Below are 18,094 nucleotides of genomic sequence, written 5' to 3' on the forward strand. Positions count from 1 at the left end.
TTTTTTTTTTTTTTTTTTTTTTTTTTTTTTTTTTTTTTTTTTGTTATTCTATGACTAGTTAGTTATTCATCTAATTGTATTTAAGGTTAATTGAGAAGTGGCATTTTGTGTCAGGGTTGGTTATAAACAATTTAACAACTCAAATTAAATAAATAAAATAAAATAAAATTACAAACCCTAATTAGGCCTCCAAAAGTTTTATTCACAGAAATGAAAATAAATATAAAAATAAAGATAGAAGTCGTAGGACTTGCCACTGCTTCCAACAATTGCTTGGCGCCTTTCTGTCCACGCCACGAATCCCTTTCCATGAAATGAAATTTGCTTGCAGCTTACAATTTCCCACAAATCAATGAAATCATATATATATTTCTGTTTTTCTTATGTGTTTTGCAAAACCCAATTCGTCTTCCTCTTCGATTTCATTCTGATCACCAAACTATCTGTAGCCGCCTCAATTTTCTTTCACATTCATTCAAATTCGTCGACCCATCTTCCCACAATTTTTGAGCCTTCAACGGCGAAAGAGTCTTATTAGACGCGTTCTTCTTTGAAAATTTGCATTTCCCAGTTCCCGATACTTTTTGACATTGGGAAGAACGGAAATTAGTACGGTGTTCTTCAACCCAGTTGCGTAGAGGAAGATATGGTGGGCTTGAAGCCGAATTTACCCTCTTGGACGAGTTGCTCATCCACCCGGGTTGATTTTGAGGGAAACGTTTCTTCTCTATCGGATTCCATGTTCAGAGACGGCAAAGAAGGCCCCTCGGAGCAGCCGCGCCGTTCTAATACTCTCTCTGATGCCAATTTGAGCTTCGGAGAAAGATCCCTTTCCGCCGCTGCCGCCGCCGTTGTTTCTGCCATTCTCGTTAATCCCCTTGACATTGCCAAAGTATGTTAAATTTCTATGAATTTGTAATTGGGGTTTTCAGTATCGGAGATTAGGCTATGTGGGCATGTCATTTCTTGTTCTTTAGAAGACCGAGTAGTTTCAATTACTAATATCTTGACGTTCTTCCAAGTGTAGTTGCATATTTGTGAGTACCTTTAAGTCGGTTTCTTGTTTTGATTATGTTCTTCAGACAAGGTTGCAAGCACAAGCTGCTGGAGTCCCATATGAAGGGCCCTGTCGGATGACAAGTTTAGAAAGGAATACGGTGTGTGTGAATTGAATACCTTACCCTGCATTGGTTTCAATATGTTAATATGATAGGAACTCCGAGTTTTTTGGATAATTTTACAATGAGCTGGAAGAGATTAGGACCTTATGCCAATTGTTGTCTCACATTGAATAATGAAAAGACTCTCAATGAACTTTTTCTTGGTTGCTCCTCAGGTGATTCCTAATTTGAGATGTTCATCAGTATCCAGCTCACGTTCTCTCGTTGGCCTCGAACCTAATTGTTCGTTAGAGTGTAACCGGTATACAGGAGCGTTTGATGTGTTCAACAAGGTTATTCGTCAGGTTAGTCGAGGATCTTGAGACTAATACTAGTTAAGATCATCCATATGTTTCATAGATGCATTGTAGCTTTTGTAGTTTCAGTGAAATGTAGTATTTAATGAAAGGATCGAGCTGCGAATAAATATGTTAGTAAAGTTAGATGGTCTCTATGGTGATCAATAGTCTTCTACCTTTACTTATCCTGATCCCTGCACAGCTTGCTAGTGTATTTGACATGGCACTTTGTTGTTAAGGGTGGGTCGATTAGTATGCTAAGAACCGAACGATTTGCAGGAAGGCTTTGGGAGGCTGTGGCGAGGCACATATGCAAGCTTAACTCTGGCTGTGCCAACCGTGAGTATTTATTTTTAGCTGAGATGTATGACCAAGGATTACATTGTTTATGATTTTTTGCTTCCTGCTGCCTTCCAGGTGGGGATCTACATGCCTTGTTATGATATCTTCCGCAATTTCATGGAAGATTTTACTACCAAGAACGCTCCGAACTTGACTCCATATGTTCCGTTAGTTGCAGGATCAGCTGCCCGCTCATTAGCTGTTATATCATGTTACCCTGTTGAACTTGCACGGACGCGAATGCAGGTTTAGGATTATGCATATTGATCTTTATTTCGGGTTTATTTACGACGATATGCTACAAGCCTATATCATAGCTCAAGCTCATAGTTCAAGTATTTTTCTTCGCTCCCTCTCCTAGGCGTTTAGGGAAAAACAAACTGGCACTAAGCCTCCAGGGGTGTGGAAGACGTTGGTTGAGGTCGTCAACCCTATTAGGGGTAATCGCCTTCAAGATTGTAAGTACTAGTTGAAGTACGATTCAGTGTCTAGTTAAGTTATGTAGAAGTTTAGTATGAAAGTATTGATTCCGTTTCCAACAGTACAGAACTATCGTTTCTTATGGACTGGCCTTGGGGCACAACTTGCTCGAGATGTCCCGTTTTCTGCCATCTGCTGGGCAGCACTTGAGCCTGTGAGAAATTTTCTGTCAAGTTGTTTGAGGAAGGCACATCTTAGCTATGATAATGCCTTGCTTTGGTATGTTTGAGGATTTTGAACGTCTTTCCTGTCCACCTTGTTTTGCAGTCAAGGAGGAAAATTCTAAGCCTAGTTGGAGAGGACGCCAATGTATCAAGTGTGCTTGGTGCAAATTTCTCTGCTGGCTTCATTGCTGGAAGTCTTGCAGCTGCTGCAACATGTCCACTGGATGTTGCTAAAACCCGAAGGCAAATCGAGGTTTCTTTCCCAATTATTTTTCTAATTTTAGGCTTCCGATCCCACACCTTTTGTCGAAGGTTTGCTTTCGTTTTACGCTAAAGTTCATCGGAGATTGATTTCACAGCTCCCTTGTTGAGCTGAAGTTCACAGTCAGTCCCAATGGGTCCAAACCCAGCTGACATATAAAATTGAAACCTTCACAGCATCTGATTGAGTTGTGGGACTTTGATATCTGAAACGGCTGGGAATGGTGTGAATAAAGTTCGATGCGAACACCCTTTTTTTGCTTGGAAACAACAAGCTAACCTGTATCTATATGGGTTTCTATGGCCCCCGACCCTATGAATTACGGTTGCATTTGATGTTGGGTTTCTTTTGGTATTTTGCAGAGAGATTCTGAAAAGGCATTAAAGATGACTACAAGAACAACTCTGGCAGAAATTTGGAGGTAAGTAGCAATTTTGGTTCCAAGGTTTCCATTGTCATTAGTAGTTGTTCTTGGTGTTGGCATGAGTTTCATTGTACTTTGGGCAATGAGTTGCATTATACTTTGGGCAATGAGTTGCATTATACTTTGGGCAATGAGTTGCATTATACTTTGGACAGGGATGGAGGAATCAAAGGAATGTTTACTGGAATTGGTCCCCGGGTTGGTCGTGCAGGTCCCTCTGTCGGGATAGTCGTCTCCTTCTACGAAGTTATGAAGTATGCTCTGTATCACAGACACCCAAAAGAACAAAAGAAAGGATGACTGAATAGAGGGAGTGTCACTTGGAATGTGCCGTCCCTATGTATGTAAGCTCAAGAAATCTCCTCTCCACAGATTCTTTTGGCCAAAGACCTTTGGATGGTTAAGACAGCAACTTGTAATGAAACAAAAATCTCTCCTATTGTGAGACCTCTCAAGTCCAGTTTTTCACCCAACGATTTGTTCAAACACGAGATTAGATGTACATGAACTCTTTGGTTTGATGTTTATAGTTCGATTAAGAATCTGTTTTGATAAGTTTAAAGCAGGCCATTCCAAACTGATTCTAAGTCTCTCTCTCTCTCTCCCTCTCTCTCTCTGTAAAATGGATCCAGTGTATAAATCATGATAAAAGAAGAGAAAAAGGTAATGGAATAAACAAATGAATAATTAGACCAATGGATCAAAATCTGCGAAACCCAATATGGACATGTTCCTCTGAAACCTAAATTTATGACAACGAGATAGAAAGTTGGCCTCGTTCCTTCTCAAGACGTCCACAAACAGCGCCTACATTGCTACAATCCTAGAATTCAATTGAGAAAAAAGTTGTAGGAAGATGCATCGAGCGGGTGAATTAGGTATGTGAGAACCAACGCCACCAGCATCAACACGTACGCAACGCCCTGGTCTATGGAGGTCCCTGTTTTCACACAAAAATGTCCACAGTCAGCTTCAGATTCGAAAATTATTATGTTCCTACCCGAATTGAAAGAAAGATCTAGATTCTTCGGTATCAATAAAAAAGGAGGAATGTAGTTACCATCGCTAGCGGGAGCGGGAGCGGGAGCGGGAGCAGGGACCGAAGAGTGGGCGTCAACGAGTGGCGATAGAATGAAGAGGATGAGAGTGAAGAAGGTGAAGAGGCCGGAGAAAGCCCTAGAAGTAGAATTAGAGGACGCCATGGATGGTCTCCCTCTCGGAACAACCAAATCTCTGGAACCTCGGATCAAATGACGAAGAAGAACGAAGAAAGAGGAGGAGAAGAGTAGTGGGGCGGAGGATTATGTGGTGATTTGCTTTTTATAAATAAATTAGAGAACAAACCGGCAAAACCCGCTGTGGGCTCCACAATTTCTTTTTTTTTTTTTTCTTTTTTTTTTAAACTGTTAAGAGACTTAGTTCTAGATAACTATTTTATTTTTTCAGAATAAGAAAATCAAAATTTTAAAATCTTCTTCATGTGGTTTTTAAAAAAACTAATTTCATATTTATTTATTTACCAAAAAAATTTGGGAAAAAAACACTCCTATATTGGGATATTTAATTATGATGTGTGATATTCCTTTTGTTGAATTTTTGGAATTAGTTTTGATTGAAAATATTTAATTACAAGGTGGGCCCAAACTCACAGTCTGTACACTTAGTTGGCAACCATTCATTAGTTGATTGGGTCCCATCAGTTAAGCTGTCAACGGCTAACATTGAACACCTACAATTTTACTTAAGTTTTTAAAGAAACTTTAAGAGTTGGATGCTTATAAACATGGTGAGTCCCTTAATGCTAATGTTCATAATAAGGACTAATTTGTTACGAAGTTTAGAGACTAAATGGTTAAAAATCAAAATCCAAGAATCATAACTGAAATGGTTCTTCCACTACTAGTTTAGGTGCAAGGCTTAAACACTCCTTACAAACCTACTCAATCATAAATCTCAAAAGCCACTTAGAGATCCTCCCACCAACACATTCATTCAATATGCAATTTGAAAATAATGGTCCACAAAACAAAGTATGTGTTTCAATCACGGATGTAGACTGGTCTTCCTCCAGCCAATCCTGCATTTTGAATAGATTTTATATGAAGATATGTTCTATTACACTGTAGAAAACAACAAAATAACCTAAAGCCAAACAGTCCCTTTAACCCCACAGCCAGGCATCATCTGTCAGTATTATCATTTACGGGTTCTAGAATCAAATAAAACGGGTCGAAATTCAAAATTCAAATTTCAAAATTCAAATTTCAAATTTCAAATTTCAAATTTCGAACTAATCTATTGACAAATAGACCAATTTCCGAGTGGCTAAAAGAAATATTATCAATCAATGGAGGATTGGGAACAGGTAATACCTGGCATTCACTCTAATTGAACGCTTTAGGTTGGAACAGAGCCGGTGATCTGCAAGTGACAATGGAATAATCCTCAAACACTTAACTCAGATTCTCAATCAAACATGGGGTCTGTAGAATATGGCACACAATCCCACCACGTGCAATGTTTAAGTAAGAAGGCCTACCACATGTGAATGGTAGGATGAACAATGCTGTTCTCAACTATGATGCCACAACCCTCACTCTTCATCACACAAACGGTCCCAAAACATAAAAACAAAAGAAGACACCTCACTGACGCAAATGGAAGACCTAAATGGATTGCGCATGGATCAGAATAGTGGGAGACTCAACCCTACGTTAACGAAGAAATACAGAGAGAATCTGTATTTTCAGATTGTATATTTACTCAATAAAAGTAAAAGATGAAAATCACACGGTTACAACCTCCATTAACATGACCTGCAATCAGGACAAGCAGTCAATCATCTAGCGGAGTATAAAGAAAAGCTCTCACAAATAAACGGGCTTGTCACCAAGGCGAACATTTAAGCGACAGCATACTACAAAAACTAAAATTATGTCTTTTTGTGTGTGCGTGTATGTGTACATATATGTGCAAGTGTAGGTTTATTAGGGCATAGGGATTGGAAGGAAGCGGATTCCCATATGGAATTTAAAGCAGATTTTTTTTTCCATTTGTTTAAGTTCTAGAAGACCAGCTAGCATTTTGTCACCTTATAAATTTGCCCCAAAGTATTATAAAAAAATATTTTGCAGTCCAGATAATGCTTGAGGATGCCAATAATCATATCAGACCACTAAGGTTAAATACGCATGGAACTAAATTAGAAGATAAGAATCCTCTGTTGCAACAAAAATAAACTACATCTCACCTTATTTGCCTTGTCAGACGGCCAAACTTGGGTCTGCTGTCCCGGATGCATTTCCTTCTCCTGTAAGAACCTGGTCGGGATCCTGCTTCATAAAAGCACATATAAGTGAGCTCTTACACTGTGTAGGAAATGCAGTTCAAAGATATACGGGTACTTACCTCCATTCCCCATTTGATATAATCTGGAGACTCGCAAGCCTTATATTCATCAACCAAACTCTCAATTATATCCCTTGATTCATCAAACTCGGAGAGATCATTGTCCTGACCAATTGTAATTGTTCACTTCGATTTTAGACTTTGACCAATTGAACAATTCATGAGGAAGGTACAAATACACTACACTAATTATGCTCTGTACAACACGGCTTGTCTTAACTAGTACATGATTAACAAAAGTTTGTGACAACATTTATTCCTGACACGATATGTTAGACTAGACAGGGCCAATGAATAAACAAATAAATCTTCAATTGGAGCAGAAAATATTGGAACGGAAATCTTACAGCAAACATCGGGAATTTCCGATAGTTATCAAGAAAGGCTTGCTTCTTTCTCAGCTTCTCATACTGGCTCAAACACTTGCTGAAAAGGTGCCGGATGCTGGTATGACTAGCTAACATAAGACCACTGACCTGATAGTTATTTCATCTAGTGAGCATTTAGAAATGAAACAGATGACATGAGATTGAAATTGAGCAATAAAGAAAAGCGCCAAGATATTAAATTAATGGCAGACTGATAGGAGGTTAGAAAGGGATCAGAAGAATCTTACCCTATGGGCAGTTTGAACATATGGTGATTTCCGTGAGAGTGCAACCTAAAACAATCCAGCATATATGTTCTTATGAATCTACAAAGAAAGTTAAATACGAAAACTGGAATATGAAAATAGGTTGATTTTACAGTTGAAAGAAACCTGAATGCTGGCAGGGCCCCACTCAATAAAATTCACAAGCTTTCTTTCACGTATTCTCTGCAAACTTTCATGAACCTGTAGCATAATGGAAACATCAAAATGCATCCATCGCAAACTTGCAGTAAACCAATTGTTATTCCTTTTCTTTTTTCAGGCGTTTTAATCATCAGTACCTGTGTAGGGTCCACTTCTCCCTGTATGATATTCAATATGGATATGTATTTCGCTTGACTAGCTTCTTTTGTTCGAGCATATGAGGAGACCATAATATTTTTTGTCTGTAAACGGGCATAATGTCATAATGTCAGATGAAAGGCACAAATTGGTTTTTTCCTTAAAAATAAAATCAACCAAAAACTCTTGCCTGCAGAAGTCTTCTCATGACATCAAGGACAGTGGTTTTCCTTATCACATTAGCCTGCAAGGAAGATGCACCAACTTTGATTATCAACTGCTAGAAACTTTCTTACAGGTAAATCATGCCAAATGATAAATCGACAGAAATAAAAGTTGTTACACAAAAATTTGACATATACAACAATGAGACAATAAAAGATGTGACACAATTCTGTGCAAAGAAACCCAACTTTAACCAAGTAAAAGCATCCAACAAAACCACTGATGATGCTCAAAGAAGTTTGGTTAAGATAAAACTGTATACTATAAGTAACTTAAAAGCACAAAGAAAAATACCTGGCGCTCAACAGTGAGTGGTGTGTATCCTGTCATTAGAAAATGGCATCTTGGTGTTGGAATTAGAGAGGCCAGGAGTCCAACCAAATCATTGTTCATATATCCTGGGTATCTCAAAGTGGTTGTGCTAGCTGACATTACTGTAGACACTAAAGAGTTTGTTTGTGCAAAGGTTGGATTTGATAGATGAAGGCGTTCTACAGCTATTCTATTTAGGGCAGTATTATCAAGAACAACAACACAATCAGCATTGAGTGTCAGTCGCTTTAAAGTCAAAAGTGAGTTGTAAGGCTGGACCACAACATCACTTGTTTCCATCTGATTAGGAAAAACACTGTACGTCTGAACCAGTTTTTTGCTGTAGCGATCATTCAGAGTCTCCAGAAGATATGAACCCATGCCTGCATTATATCAAGTGATAAAGCTCGATCACATATTCACACAAATTTGGAATTGTACATGAAATAATTAGACCCCCTAAAATTGAGAACTAGACCTCCTTTTTCTTTTCTTCTTCTTCTTCTTCTTCTTTTTTTTTTTTTTTTTTTTTCCTTCAAATTTATCTGCAAATCGGTCACCGTCAATCATCTAAATTCTAAAGAATCAATAACTGACAGAAACCAAAATTAGGATTCTTCTGTGCTTCAAATCCTGAATCAACTTGGACAGTTTCTTAACTTAAAAAATACATGCGAACACATAGTACAAAAATATGACTGGATCTTACCTTACTGCAATGCCTTCCCATTATCATTTTCCCAGTATAGAAATGAAACTAATAAAAAGAAAATTGGGAAAGGTTAGTAGGAAGAGCAGAAGATACCTGATCCTGTGCCTCCGGCAATTGAGTGGCATAGAACAAAACCCTCAAGGCTATCACTTCCATCTGCTTCTCTGTCAATCATATCCATGATATCCTCTTCAACGCCCTTTCCCTGATAGTGTCTTCAAATCAATGTCAGTAAGATGCCACATGGATAGCATAGAATTCTAAGCATGGCATGCTAACTTTGTTGTGGACAAATTTTAGATCATAGAAGGAATATCAGTGTGTTTCTCTAATGAGAATTTTTTAAGTAAAAAGAAAAATATATAGGAAAAAAGAAAACCTGATCATATCCACTAGCCCAGATATTTCCAGCACCACCTCCATGATCTGAAACAAAGATGTTCTCATGGTTGTAGAGATTACGATATTCACTATTTTGAATACCATTGATGACCCTGGGCTCCAGATCAATAAGTAAAGCTCTTGGTATGTAGTGCTGATCATCAGCTTGATAGAAGAATACATCTTTCCGGTCACCTCCCTGCATATCATAAAATATGTTTAAATCCTTCCACTGAAATGTATTTACAGCTTATGTATGCAGTATCTTATGCGTGACTGAGATAAAATGGGAGGCTCAGTCACTGTCACCCAGTCACTACTAATGTACGTAAGTCATAAACCCTCTGAGGTGCAGGTAAAACTGTTTAAATCGAGAGCACATATTGCTGAAAAAACATTTTAAGCAAACTCTGAGGTGCAGGTAAAACTGGAGCAAAACCATTCATGTTGAAAGCTATATAGCAGAGCTAAAATGAAAACCAGAAATCTGATCCAAAGTTATGATAAGTTGCAACATTCGATGTGCCAGAAACTAAACACATCTCTTTCACCGACGCCCTAGTGACCAAGTGCTGTCAACAACCCCTTCGCGTAAGCTCATTTCCACAAATCACTCAAAAGAAGCCAGCATAGTCCAAACCGGAGGTAATTGCACATGAATCCCCCAATCACCATGCAATTCTCGCTTGTTAAAACCCTTACTAGGCCATCCCCCACTTATCTTCTAAAGTATTTGAACGAACAAATTCAAAAAGTGCGGTAACATGTTTATATATTATCATACAGCCTACACTGTCCATTTCCTCATCTCTCCCCCAATTTTCCCAGCAACCAAGCACACTGACACTCGTACAGACATCCACGTGCATAATAAATTACACATAAACTAATTGAAAGAAAAATACAACAATATATGAAGAAGAGAAGCAAAGCAGGGACCTGCGTAGCAAAATCTTCAAGAATTCCGTCTTTGCTGATTCCATGCTCGAGGCAGAGCTGCTTCCAGAACTCCATTCCGATCTGGTTCCCACATTGTCCAACTTGCAGAGTGATGATCTCTCTCGGCATATTCCTCCGGAAACTAGGGCTAAGCAGTAGAAAGGGAAGGACAACAAAGGAAAGTGGAAAAATGAAGAATCTGAGTGTGGCGCGGAAGCCTTTTTAAACGGGAGGAAGAAAGAGAGGGAAAGGGAAGGACTGGGAAAGTGAATGTGAAGGAAATTTTGGTTTTCTATTTTGGAGTAAAAATGAGAGCGGAAGCTAAAGCTCTTGTGTCTGACCGCGCACAACTCCGGCTGAAAGAGACCGATGCTAACTTACGCCGCTATAAACTTGGGCTTACTAAAGTGATTGGGCTTACTAAAGTGATTGGGCTTACTAAAGTGATTGGGCTTACTAAAGTGATTGGGCTTACTAAAGTGATTGGGCTTACTAAAGTGATTGGGCTTACTAAAGTGATTGGATTTACTAAAGTGATTGGGCTTACTAAAGTGATTGGGCTTACTAAAGTGATTGGGCTTACTAAAGTGATTGGGCTTACTAAAGTGATTGGGCTTACTAAAGTGATTGGATTTACTAAAGTGATTGGGCTTACTAAAGTGATTGGGCTTACTAAAGTGATTGGGCTTACTAAAGTGATTGGGCTTACTAAAGTGATTGGGCTTACTAAAGTGATTGGATTTACTAAAGTGATTGGGCTTACTAAAGTGATTGGGCTTACTAAAGTGATTGGGCTTACTAAAGTGATTGGATTTACTAAAGTGATTGGGCTTACTAAAGTGATTGGGCTTACTAAAGTGATTGGGCGTACTAAAGTAATTAGGCTTCCTGCCCACTTTAACTGTAGATTGGGCCATATTTGAAAGCCTGACTTTTACTGGGCCCTCCTTAAAACCCTGAATTTTGAATCTCTAATTGTAAAGATTTTTTAATATCATATTAAAATTAAAAATTATATGCATATTTTTTTGCAAATTTTCAATAAACGAAAAATGACAACTTTAAAATAAATATTTTTGATAGACGGTGAATCTACCCCCAATCTCTACAAAAATAAATGGAGAATACCCTCAATCTCTACAAAAATAAATTGAGAATTTCACAAGTAACAGAGAATGAAATAGGTGGTGGAGAATACCCCATGTCTATTCATTTGTTTTCTTATGAATCTTACTTTTTGAGATCGAGGTCGCGTTTTCATGATAGTTGTCACCTATTCTTTTTTCGATTAATATTGTAATTGATACATTTATTAAAGTTTGAAGTTAGAAAATTTATTGTTGAAAGGTTGAATGCTTATATATATGTATATATATGTGAAGATTTTTGGGAAGTTGGGGAAAATGATTTATAAAAAGGAAAGAAAGAAAAGAGAAGAGCTAAAATGCACTATTATAAGATAAAAGGGGGTGCAATGCAAATTCCAAACTACGGCCATCGATATTCGCGGCAGAACTCCCCCCAAGCAGGCCATCCTCCACCATTCTTCGACCTTTACCAATTTCCTAAACCAATTTTCCAACATCAATCTTAACCTTCCTTCTCTTCCCTCCCTCCCTCCCTCAATAATATAACCCATTTCTGTTCCCTTTCTCACATCCATTCATCCACACCCTTCAACAAATCATATTCTGGTCCAACAATCTTTCCCCTCCCTCTCACTTTGAACAACGGGTTTCGAGCTCCTCTGCATTTCCCTTATGTTCATCGCTCCATTCCCACACTCCCTTCATCTGAGATTGATCGACACGGCCGATTGATTTCCCCTCAAAACTTATAATCGCCATATATTGTTGGGTTCCGAAATGGAGCAATTCCGGCAGCTTGGAGAGGCCTTGGGAAGTGTGAAGGCACTCATGCTATTCAAAGATAGCGTTCGTATAAACCAGAGGCAGTGCTGTTTGTTGCTCGATGTTTTGGGCTTTGCTTACGATTCAGTGGCGGAGGAGATGAAACAAAATCTCCGTTTCGAAGAGAAGCACACAAGATGGAAGGTTTTGGAGCAGCCATTGAGAGACCTAAACAGGGTATTCAAAGAAGCAGAAGGGTATATTAGGCAGTGTCTGGAGGTAAAAGATAGGTGGGCAAAAGCCATTATGCTATACCAGAACACCGACTGCATCGAATTCCATATTCACAATTTGTTGTACAGCATTGCGGTGGTGGTTGAAGCCATTGAAACAGCAGGGGAGAATTCTGGGTGTGATCAAGATGAGATGCTGAAGAAGAGGCTAATCAACTCCATCAAGTACAGGAGAGAACACAAGGACTTGAAGACTTTCAAGTGGAAATTTGGGAAACAATACCTGATTACTCGAGATTTCTGCAATCGGGTCGACGCGGTCTGGAACGAAGATAGATGGGTTCTACTCAACAAGATGAGGGAGATGAAATTCTCAGCTTCATCCAAGTATGAACAACGACTAACGGATCATCTTCTGAAGACCATAGACGGGTCGGAGTCGTTGAATGGGAAGCTATTGCCAAGCTCAATGCTAGTAGGATCAAGGGACTACCAGGTGAGGAGAAGATTAGGGGGTGGGAGTAAATACAAAGACATTCTCTGGTTAGGGGAAAGTTTTGCAATGAGGCACTTTTTTGGGGAAATACAAACCTTACTTCCAGAGATATCCATGCTGTTATCTCTTTCTCATCCGAACATCACCAGATTTCTTTGTGGGTTTACTGATGAGGAAAAGAAGGAGTGCTTCTTGATTATGGAGCTTATGAGTAGAGATTTGTCGAGCTACATAAAGGAGATTTGTGGGAGTCGTAAGAGATTTCCATTTCCCCTTCCTGTAGCTCTTGATTTGATGCTGCAGATTGCAAGAGGAATGGAATATCTGCACTCAAAGAAGATCTACCATGGGGATTTAAATCCTTGTAACATTCTGGTTAAGCCAAGAGCCTGTTCTACGGATGGCTATGTGCATGCTCAGGTCTCAGGGTTTGGGCTTCCTGTTGTTGAGTTTAAGAAATCTTCTAATCAGAATGAATCCCGGCCGTTCATATGGTATGCTCCGGAAGTTTTGGAAGAACAGGGTCAATCAGGAAGTGCCCAGAGTTCCAAGTATAGTGAGAAGTCTGATGTGTATAGCTTTGCCATGGTTTGTTTTGAACTTCTGACAGGGAAAGTCCCTTTTGAGGATAGCCATCTTCAAGGAGACAAAATGAGCCGAAACATTAGATCAGGGGAGAGGCCACTTTTTCCACATAGTATGCCAAAATATGTGACCAACTTGACAAAGAGATGCTGGCATACCGACCCGAATCAAAGGCCAAGCTTCTCGTCCATCTGTAGGATTCTTCGGTATATTAAGCGCTTTGTTGCGATGAATCCTGATTATAATAGCCAGACAGATCCTGCTACCCCAATAGTAGATTACTGTGACATTGAGTCGGGTTTATTGAGGAATTTGCCATCTTGCGGAATATGTGATGCCTCATCAGCCATTACAGATATCCCATTTCAGATGTTTGTTTACAGAATCGTTGAGAAAGAGAAAGACGGTACCAGCATTAAAGATACCTCAGAATCAGGAAGCAGCGATGGCTCCGATGAAACAACAACATCAATAGATGAACCTCTCCCGACACCGATACCCGTTATAAAAAGATTACAAGCTTCACGTGAAGGAACGAACAGAAGGCCTTCATTGACTAAGAACAATTCTGATACTAGACTGAACAAGCTAGCAGGTTCTTTTCGTTAATTGCCATTGCGTACTATGTTCTTGAAATATCAGTAGTACTTTCTGGTTCAGAAGTTATAAATACTGAAGCTAAAATTAATTGAACACTGCACTTAGAATTAACAGATAAAAATGACCAAACAATGAACAGTTGTGCAAGAATGGAGGAAGTACCACTCTCTTAATCTTCAATTCAGAAGATCGTTCTTCCTCGATTCACCTGCACGAACTATTTAGGCTGGCATTTGAACATGTACCTGCTTCTCAAACTGTAGTATGTGAAGATGGTTAAAATGCTCTTATGTTCTATGAAATTAGAACTGATAGATGGTTAAAATGCTCTTATGTTCTAAATCTAACTTCATGCTGACTGCATTACACAGGAAGAGGTATACCAAAAGAACAATTTTCAAGGCCTCCGCAAAATAGACCTCGTGGGCGTACTATACGAATGAATTCTGAAAGCAAGCTTATAGTATTGAGTCCAAAGGTTAGAAGATCATCCGGCCATGCCTCAGATTCTGAGCTACCCTAAAAACCAAGGAAGAAGTAATGATGTAGCTAACGACCTCAGTGATTTAAGGCATTGCTCGTAAATGTCCCTGATGATGATGATGGCCTGTCTGAACTATGGGCTTCACAGACAAGTTCTTTTTCTTCCCTTGGTGGGTGGGTGGGTGGAAAAGGACGCATGGAGAGCTGTGTTTCGAAGATGAGAATGATCCAACATATTTTGTGAAGTAGGGGTAATCGGCCTTAGCAAAGAGCAGTTGATCAATCAGAGAAAGTGGGGAAAAAATTGCTAGAGGATTTGTCACTGTCTGTCAAATGGTATAGTTCTTTCAAAGTTTTGCCGTCCATCTTAAAATTCTAACTGCAGCTAATGAACACCTGAATGAAAGCAAAGCAAACACTGCAAGTTGTGAAGAGGTTACCTACCTTCCCTGCCATAACCGAGAGTTCTGCAAACCACAACAGAAGATCATGAAGCTGTTTACAGACGAAAATGGTTTCGGAAATGGAAGGGGGACGGCTCAATAATACATGAAAAAGGAAACGATGTATGAAGTCTATTAAGTTTGTATTAGAATCAGAATTCATATGAGATGTACTGCTTTGATGCTGATTTAACATTTAACTAGATCAACATTCAGCAATAACACAGCACGCACTGTAGATAATTACTCGTAACCATGAACTGGAGTAAATCTAAACAATGAGCTGCAAAACTGTTTGCAAATCTGCAAATCAACTTCTCTCAAATGAATATTCGGCTCCTAGGACTCCAACAACAACATAACATACCTTTGATAAAACACAAGGTTCTAAACTCTTTCCACATCAAGTTGAGTTCATTTTTCCCAGCTGACATGAGGAGTTGGAAAGGCTATTTGGTCGATGCAAGAACAGGTTTCAGGTTGAAAAGACCCCTTCTCATATGCTTCCAGCTTCAATGAGTTCCTCAAGCGTAAATAAGAAGCATGATCCAGAACACGGTTTAAAGATGAGTAATAAAGTTCATCAATTTGCCCCATGCCCTCTGAAAGAAACTTGGATATATTCATGCAGATGGATGGTCCACCCCAACTACTTGAGCAAATTTACAACCCAAAGAAGCCTTTGGATCTACCTTAAAACATCGATGACAGGCACTTCTAAGCAAGGTCAACAGCTTCCAATCCCCGCACTTTCTAGTCAGGAGTACAACCACATCTTAAACTGGCCTCCTGAGAACATATATAGATTCTCCTACTAATTGAAATTTATGATTTCCTCTAATTGTGATTCAGCAAACTGATACTTGTTTTCACATAGTTTATTCAAGAGACAACTGAGAGTGCCTTCTTCTAGTTTATAACCTACTCTAAACATTGAGCCTATGACCAATAAAGAATCATCTAATTTACCTATTTGAGTGAGACTCTGAACCAACTTATCAAAAGTTTGCTTTTGAGGCTTGAGATTGCTCTTCAACATAGTCATCAACCACTCCACCCCCTCTACCGCACATCCTTGCTCACATAATCCATTAATGATGTGATCGCGAGTGCACACCATTGGCTGAAGACCTCTATTATGCATGTCATTCCACATTTTCTTTGCTTCTTGCACATCACCCACTTGACAAAGCTTTTGAATGAGATGAGTATAAGAGGAAGTTGAAGGCTGCAACCCCTTCTCTAGCAGCTCCTTCAATAGGTCTCTGCATTGCAGTATCTTCTCCTCTCTGCAAAATCCTTGAATCAGGGTATTATATGTTACAACATCGCAAACTACGTCCTTGCAAGGCATTTCTCGAAAGAAGTTGTAAGCTTCGTCTGTCCTTCCATGTAGACACAAACCTGCAATCACTGTGTTGCAGCTCAGAGTGGTTTCTTTATAACCTCTATCATGCATTTCCTTATATAGCTTCAAGGCCTCATCCAAATTACCAATCTTACAAAATCCGTAAATCAATGTGTTGTACGTATATTCATTTGGAAGAAATCCCTTATCAATCATCTCAAACCACAGCTTTCTAGCATCTCCAAGCCAGCTCATCTTACAAAGGCCATGAATCATTGTTGTATACATGACCATATCAGGGGCATAACCCCGATCCTTGAGGCCGTTAAAAACCTGAAATGCCTGCAGCTGCCTGTGTTTCTTGCAGAGCCCGTTAATGATTTCCTGATAGGTAAAAATATCGGGATTACGGTTCTTAGCTATCATTGTGTGAAGAAGCTCTGATACTCTGTCATAATTCTTCTCCTCACAGAACAAAGAAATCAATTTGTTGAAAGCATCATTAGAAGGGGCTAATCCATCTTCTAAAGCCTGTCTTAGAAGCTCATAAGCTTTTGAAACGTTGTTATCACTACAAAGCGCTTGGATAAGATACCCCACAGTCTCAATCCCCACATTCGCTTGCACACCAGTTTCCATCATCTCTGCATACAGTTTCCAAATAAGATCAGTCCTCCCAAACTTAAGACAACTCTGGAAAGCAAAGTTCCAAGTCTCAATGGATGGACGATATCCAGCCTCCTTTAACACATCAAATACATTAACAGCTTCCTCAACCAATCCACCCTCGCAAACACATCGAATGTAATTCTCCAAAGAAGCAGGCTCCGGACTAAAACCGAAAGAATGAAGAAAAGATTTAGCGGGAACACAAGCCTTGGCCTCCAGAAGGGCATCAAAAAGCGTGTTACAGCTGACTGGATGGGGCAAGAACTCAGGCTGAGAACTCAGCCAAAGAAAAAACCTCAACGAAAGCAAAACATTGTTTAACTGCTTCAATAGCTCGCGAAAAAAAGAAGGGTCGTGGAAATTGAAAGAAGGGTAATCAGAGAGCAGAGTCTGCTCCCATTTGGGTTTGCTCCTGATGACCTTACAAACCTCTTTAGATATCTCAGTGACGTCTTGGCAGTGAGTAGGGTTCAACAATTTCTCACTCAGATTAATCTCTTCACACCCATCTTTGCCTCCATTCATTTCCACCGAGAGATTCCGGATGTGGATCCCAAGGTTTTTGACAAGTCGTGAGTTTTGGCGAATGGAGATCATTAGAGATGTGATATTGGCCATAATCCACCGTTCCTCTGATTCTCGTACGTAGAATTTCCGCTTCTCCGCAGATATTATGCTGATAATAACCTAACTAAAGATAAATCTAGGAAACGGCGCCAATCTATAGACTCAGAAGAACAATAACAAATGAAAGAAGCTCGTCCAAGATATCATTCGGATTACAACAATCCACACAATTGAATCGAAGAAAAACAAGATGAATTTAAGCAAACCTGAGATCCGCTAGCGGAGCGGCCAGTGAAAGGAGACCGATGAGGCGAAAAGGAAAACGATGGAAGAAGGCGGGAGTGGCAGAGACGGAGAATCATTTTTATCAAATATTGCTTTTAGGATAGTATTATAAGTAAACAATTTTAAAAAAAAAAATAATAATAATAATAATTGATATCCCAAAATTATCCTTTTAACACCCAGTTTGAAACCATGAATTTAGAAACCATTTCAAAATCAATTTTGATTTAGCAATGGATTTAAATTTACAAAATAAATAAATAAATAAATAAGTTTCCAGTTTCCAATTAACTTGTGTCTTAGCATCCCGTCTGAGTTGGTCATTTTGTATGAGATTTGATCTTCCTATTTGTCCTACTCGATTTCATACAATAATAACCGATCACATGCTCTCTTCGTTTCGTTTCATTGGTGTTTCTAGTGTGTTTAGAATAATTTTTTAAAGTTTTTTTTTTTTTTTTTTTTTTTTTTTTTTTTTTTTTTTTTTTTTTTT

General features: G+C 39.0%; 5 protein-coding genes across 11 annotated transcripts; 2 read left to right on the top strand and 3 right to left on the bottom strand.

Annotated features, from left to right (window-relative positions):
* Positions 1-252: 252 nt before the first annotated feature.
* On the top strand, positions 253-3,675 carry LOC111431858 (mitochondrial carrier protein MTM1). 2 transcript variants are annotated; one of them, XM_023068568.1, is made up of 10 exons: positions 253-892; positions 1,083-1,157; positions 1,337-1,465; positions 1,739-1,798; positions 1,877-2,047; positions 2,163-2,241; positions 2,344-2,435; positions 2,549-2,698; positions 3,070-3,128; positions 3,287-3,675. In XM_023068568.1, exons 1-10 carry the CDS (start codon positions 647-649, stop codon positions 3,429-3,431), a joined length of 1,206 nt encoding a protein of 401 aa, XP_022924336.1. In that variant the 5' UTR covers positions 253-646; the 3' UTR covers positions 3,432-3,675. The 2 variants fall into 2 exon arrangements, with proteins under 2 accessions (XP_022924336.1, XP_022924335.1); XM_023068567.1 differs by having other exon boundaries at positions 254-892; positions 2,163-2,259.
* Positions 3,676-3,795: 120 nt separating this feature from the next.
* On the bottom strand, positions 3,796-4,463 carry LOC111431859 (arabinogalactan peptide 16-like). The gene is made up of 2 exons (XM_023068569.1): positions 4,192-4,463; positions 3,796-4,071 (listed from the first exon to the last, which is right to left on the bottom strand). The coding sequence occupies exons 1-2, from the start codon at positions 4,331-4,333 to the stop codon at positions 3,962-3,964; spliced, it is 252 nt and encodes an 83-aa protein (XP_022924337.1). The 5' UTR covers positions 4,334-4,463; the 3' UTR covers positions 3,796-3,961.
* A 520-nt stretch (positions 4,464-4,983) lies between these two features.
* Positions 4,984-10,364, bottom strand: LOC111431857 (tubulin gamma-2 chain). 5 transcript variants are annotated; one of them, XM_023068564.1, is made up of 15 exons: positions 10,043-10,364; positions 9,102-9,302; positions 8,816-8,927; positions 7,993-8,393; positions 7,664-7,717; positions 7,473-7,577; positions 7,300-7,374; positions 7,156-7,200; positions 6,887-7,015; positions 6,540-6,644; positions 6,382-6,463; positions 5,933-5,947; positions 5,671-5,797; positions 5,504-5,552; positions 4,984-5,208 (listed from the first exon to the last, which is right to left on the bottom strand). In XM_023068564.1, exons 1-11 carry the CDS (start codon positions 10,169-10,171, stop codon positions 6,395-6,397), a joined length of 1,425 nt encoding a protein of 474 aa, XP_022924332.1. In that variant the 5' UTR covers positions 10,172-10,364; the 3' UTR covers positions 4,984-5,208; positions 5,504-5,552; positions 5,671-5,797; positions 5,933-5,947; positions 6,382-6,394. The 5 variants fall into 5 exon arrangements, with proteins under 5 accessions (XP_022924332.1, XP_022924331.1, XP_022924333.1 ...); XM_023068563.1 differs by having other exon boundaries at positions 5,671-5,840; XM_023068565.1 differs by lacking the exon at positions 5,671-5,797.
* A 1,426-nt stretch (positions 10,365-11,790) lies between these two features.
* LOC111431854 (light-sensor Protein kinase-like) lies at positions 11,791-14,921 on the top strand. The gene is made up of 2 exons (XM_023068559.1): positions 11,791-13,801; positions 14,178-14,921. Exons 1-2 carry the CDS (start codon positions 11,908-11,910, stop codon positions 14,327-14,329), a joined length of 2,046 nt encoding a protein of 681 aa, XP_022924327.1. The 5' UTR covers positions 11,791-11,907; the 3' UTR covers positions 14,330-14,921.
* LOC111431855 (pentatricopeptide repeat-containing protein At5g18950-like) lies at positions 13,811-17,788 on the bottom strand. Of its 2 annotated transcripts, XM_023068561.1 has the most exons (3): positions 15,538-17,788; positions 15,100-15,489; positions 13,811-14,756 (listed from the first exon to the last, which is right to left on the bottom strand). In XM_023068561.1, exon 1 carries the CDS (start codon positions 17,365-17,367, stop codon positions 15,547-15,549), a length of 1,821 nt encoding a protein of 606 aa, XP_022924329.1. In that variant the 5' UTR covers positions 17,368-17,788; the 3' UTR covers positions 13,811-14,756; positions 15,100-15,489; positions 15,538-15,546. The 2 variants fall into 2 exon arrangements, with proteins under 2 accessions (XP_022924329.1, XP_022924328.1); XM_023068560.1 differs by having other exon boundaries at positions 15,100-17,788.
* Positions 17,789-18,094: the final 306 nt, after the last annotated feature.

The sequence above is a fragment of the Cucurbita moschata genome, unplaced genomic scaffold (assembly GCF_002738365.1).
Source record: "Cucurbita moschata cultivar Rifu unplaced genomic scaffold, Cmos_1.0 Cmo_Scf00037, whole genome shotgun sequence".
Taxonomy (NCBI): Eukaryota; Viridiplantae; Streptophyta; class Magnoliopsida; order Cucurbitales; family Cucurbitaceae; genus Cucurbita; species Cucurbita moschata.

What these genes read in the sequence shown, in the direction of transcription:
- LOC111431855 (XM_023068561.1), bottom strand. Translation starts at nt 17,367, where the DNA reads ATGGCCAATATCACATCTCTAATGATCTCCATTCGCCAAAACTCACGA.
- LOC111431854 (XM_023068559.1), top strand. Translation starts at nt 11,908, where the DNA reads ATGGAGCAATTCCGGCAGCTTGGAGAGGCCTTGGGAAGTGTGAAGGCA. An exon ending in TAGACTGAACAAGCTAGCAG is followed by an intron (nt 13,802 to 14,177) that starts GTTCTTTTCGTT and finishes TGCATTACACAG; the next exon opens with GAAGAGGTATACCAAAAGAA.
- LOC111431857 (XM_023068566.1), bottom strand. Translation starts at nt 10,171, where the DNA reads ATGCCGAGAGAGATCATCACTCTGCAAGTTGGACAATGTGGGAACCAG. An exon ending in TCATGAGAAGACTTCTGCAG is followed by an intron (nt 7,578 to 7,663) that starts GCAAGAGTTTTT and finishes GCCCGTTTACAG; the next exon opens with ACAAAAAATATTATGGTCTC. An exon ending in GGAAATTCCCGATGTTTGCT is followed by an intron (nt 6,645 to 6,886) that starts GTAAGATTTCCG and finishes ACAATTGGTCAG; the next exon opens with GACAATGATCTCTCCGAGTT.
- LOC111431859 (XM_023068569.1), bottom strand. Translation starts at nt 4,333, where the DNA reads ATGGCGTCCTCTAATTCTACTTCTAGGGCTTTCTCCGGCCTCTTCACC. An exon ending in TCCCGCTCCCGCTAGCGATG is followed by an intron (nt 4,072 to 4,191) that starts GTAACTACATTC and finishes GTGTGAAAACAG; the next exon opens with GGACCTCCATAGACCAGGGC.
- LOC111431858 (XM_023068567.1), top strand. Translation starts at nt 647, where the DNA reads ATGGTGGGCTTGAAGCCGAATTTACCCTCTTGGACGAGTTGCTCATCC. An exon ending in ATCCCCTTGACATTGCCAAA is followed by an intron (nt 893 to 1,082) that starts GTATGTTAAATT and finishes TATGTTCTTCAG; the next exon opens with ACAAGGTTGCAAGCACAAGC. An exon ending in CAAGTTTAGAAAGGAATACG is followed by an intron (nt 1,158 to 1,336) that starts GTGTGTGTGAAT and finishes GTTGCTCCTCAG; the next exon opens with GTGATTCCTAATTTGAGATG.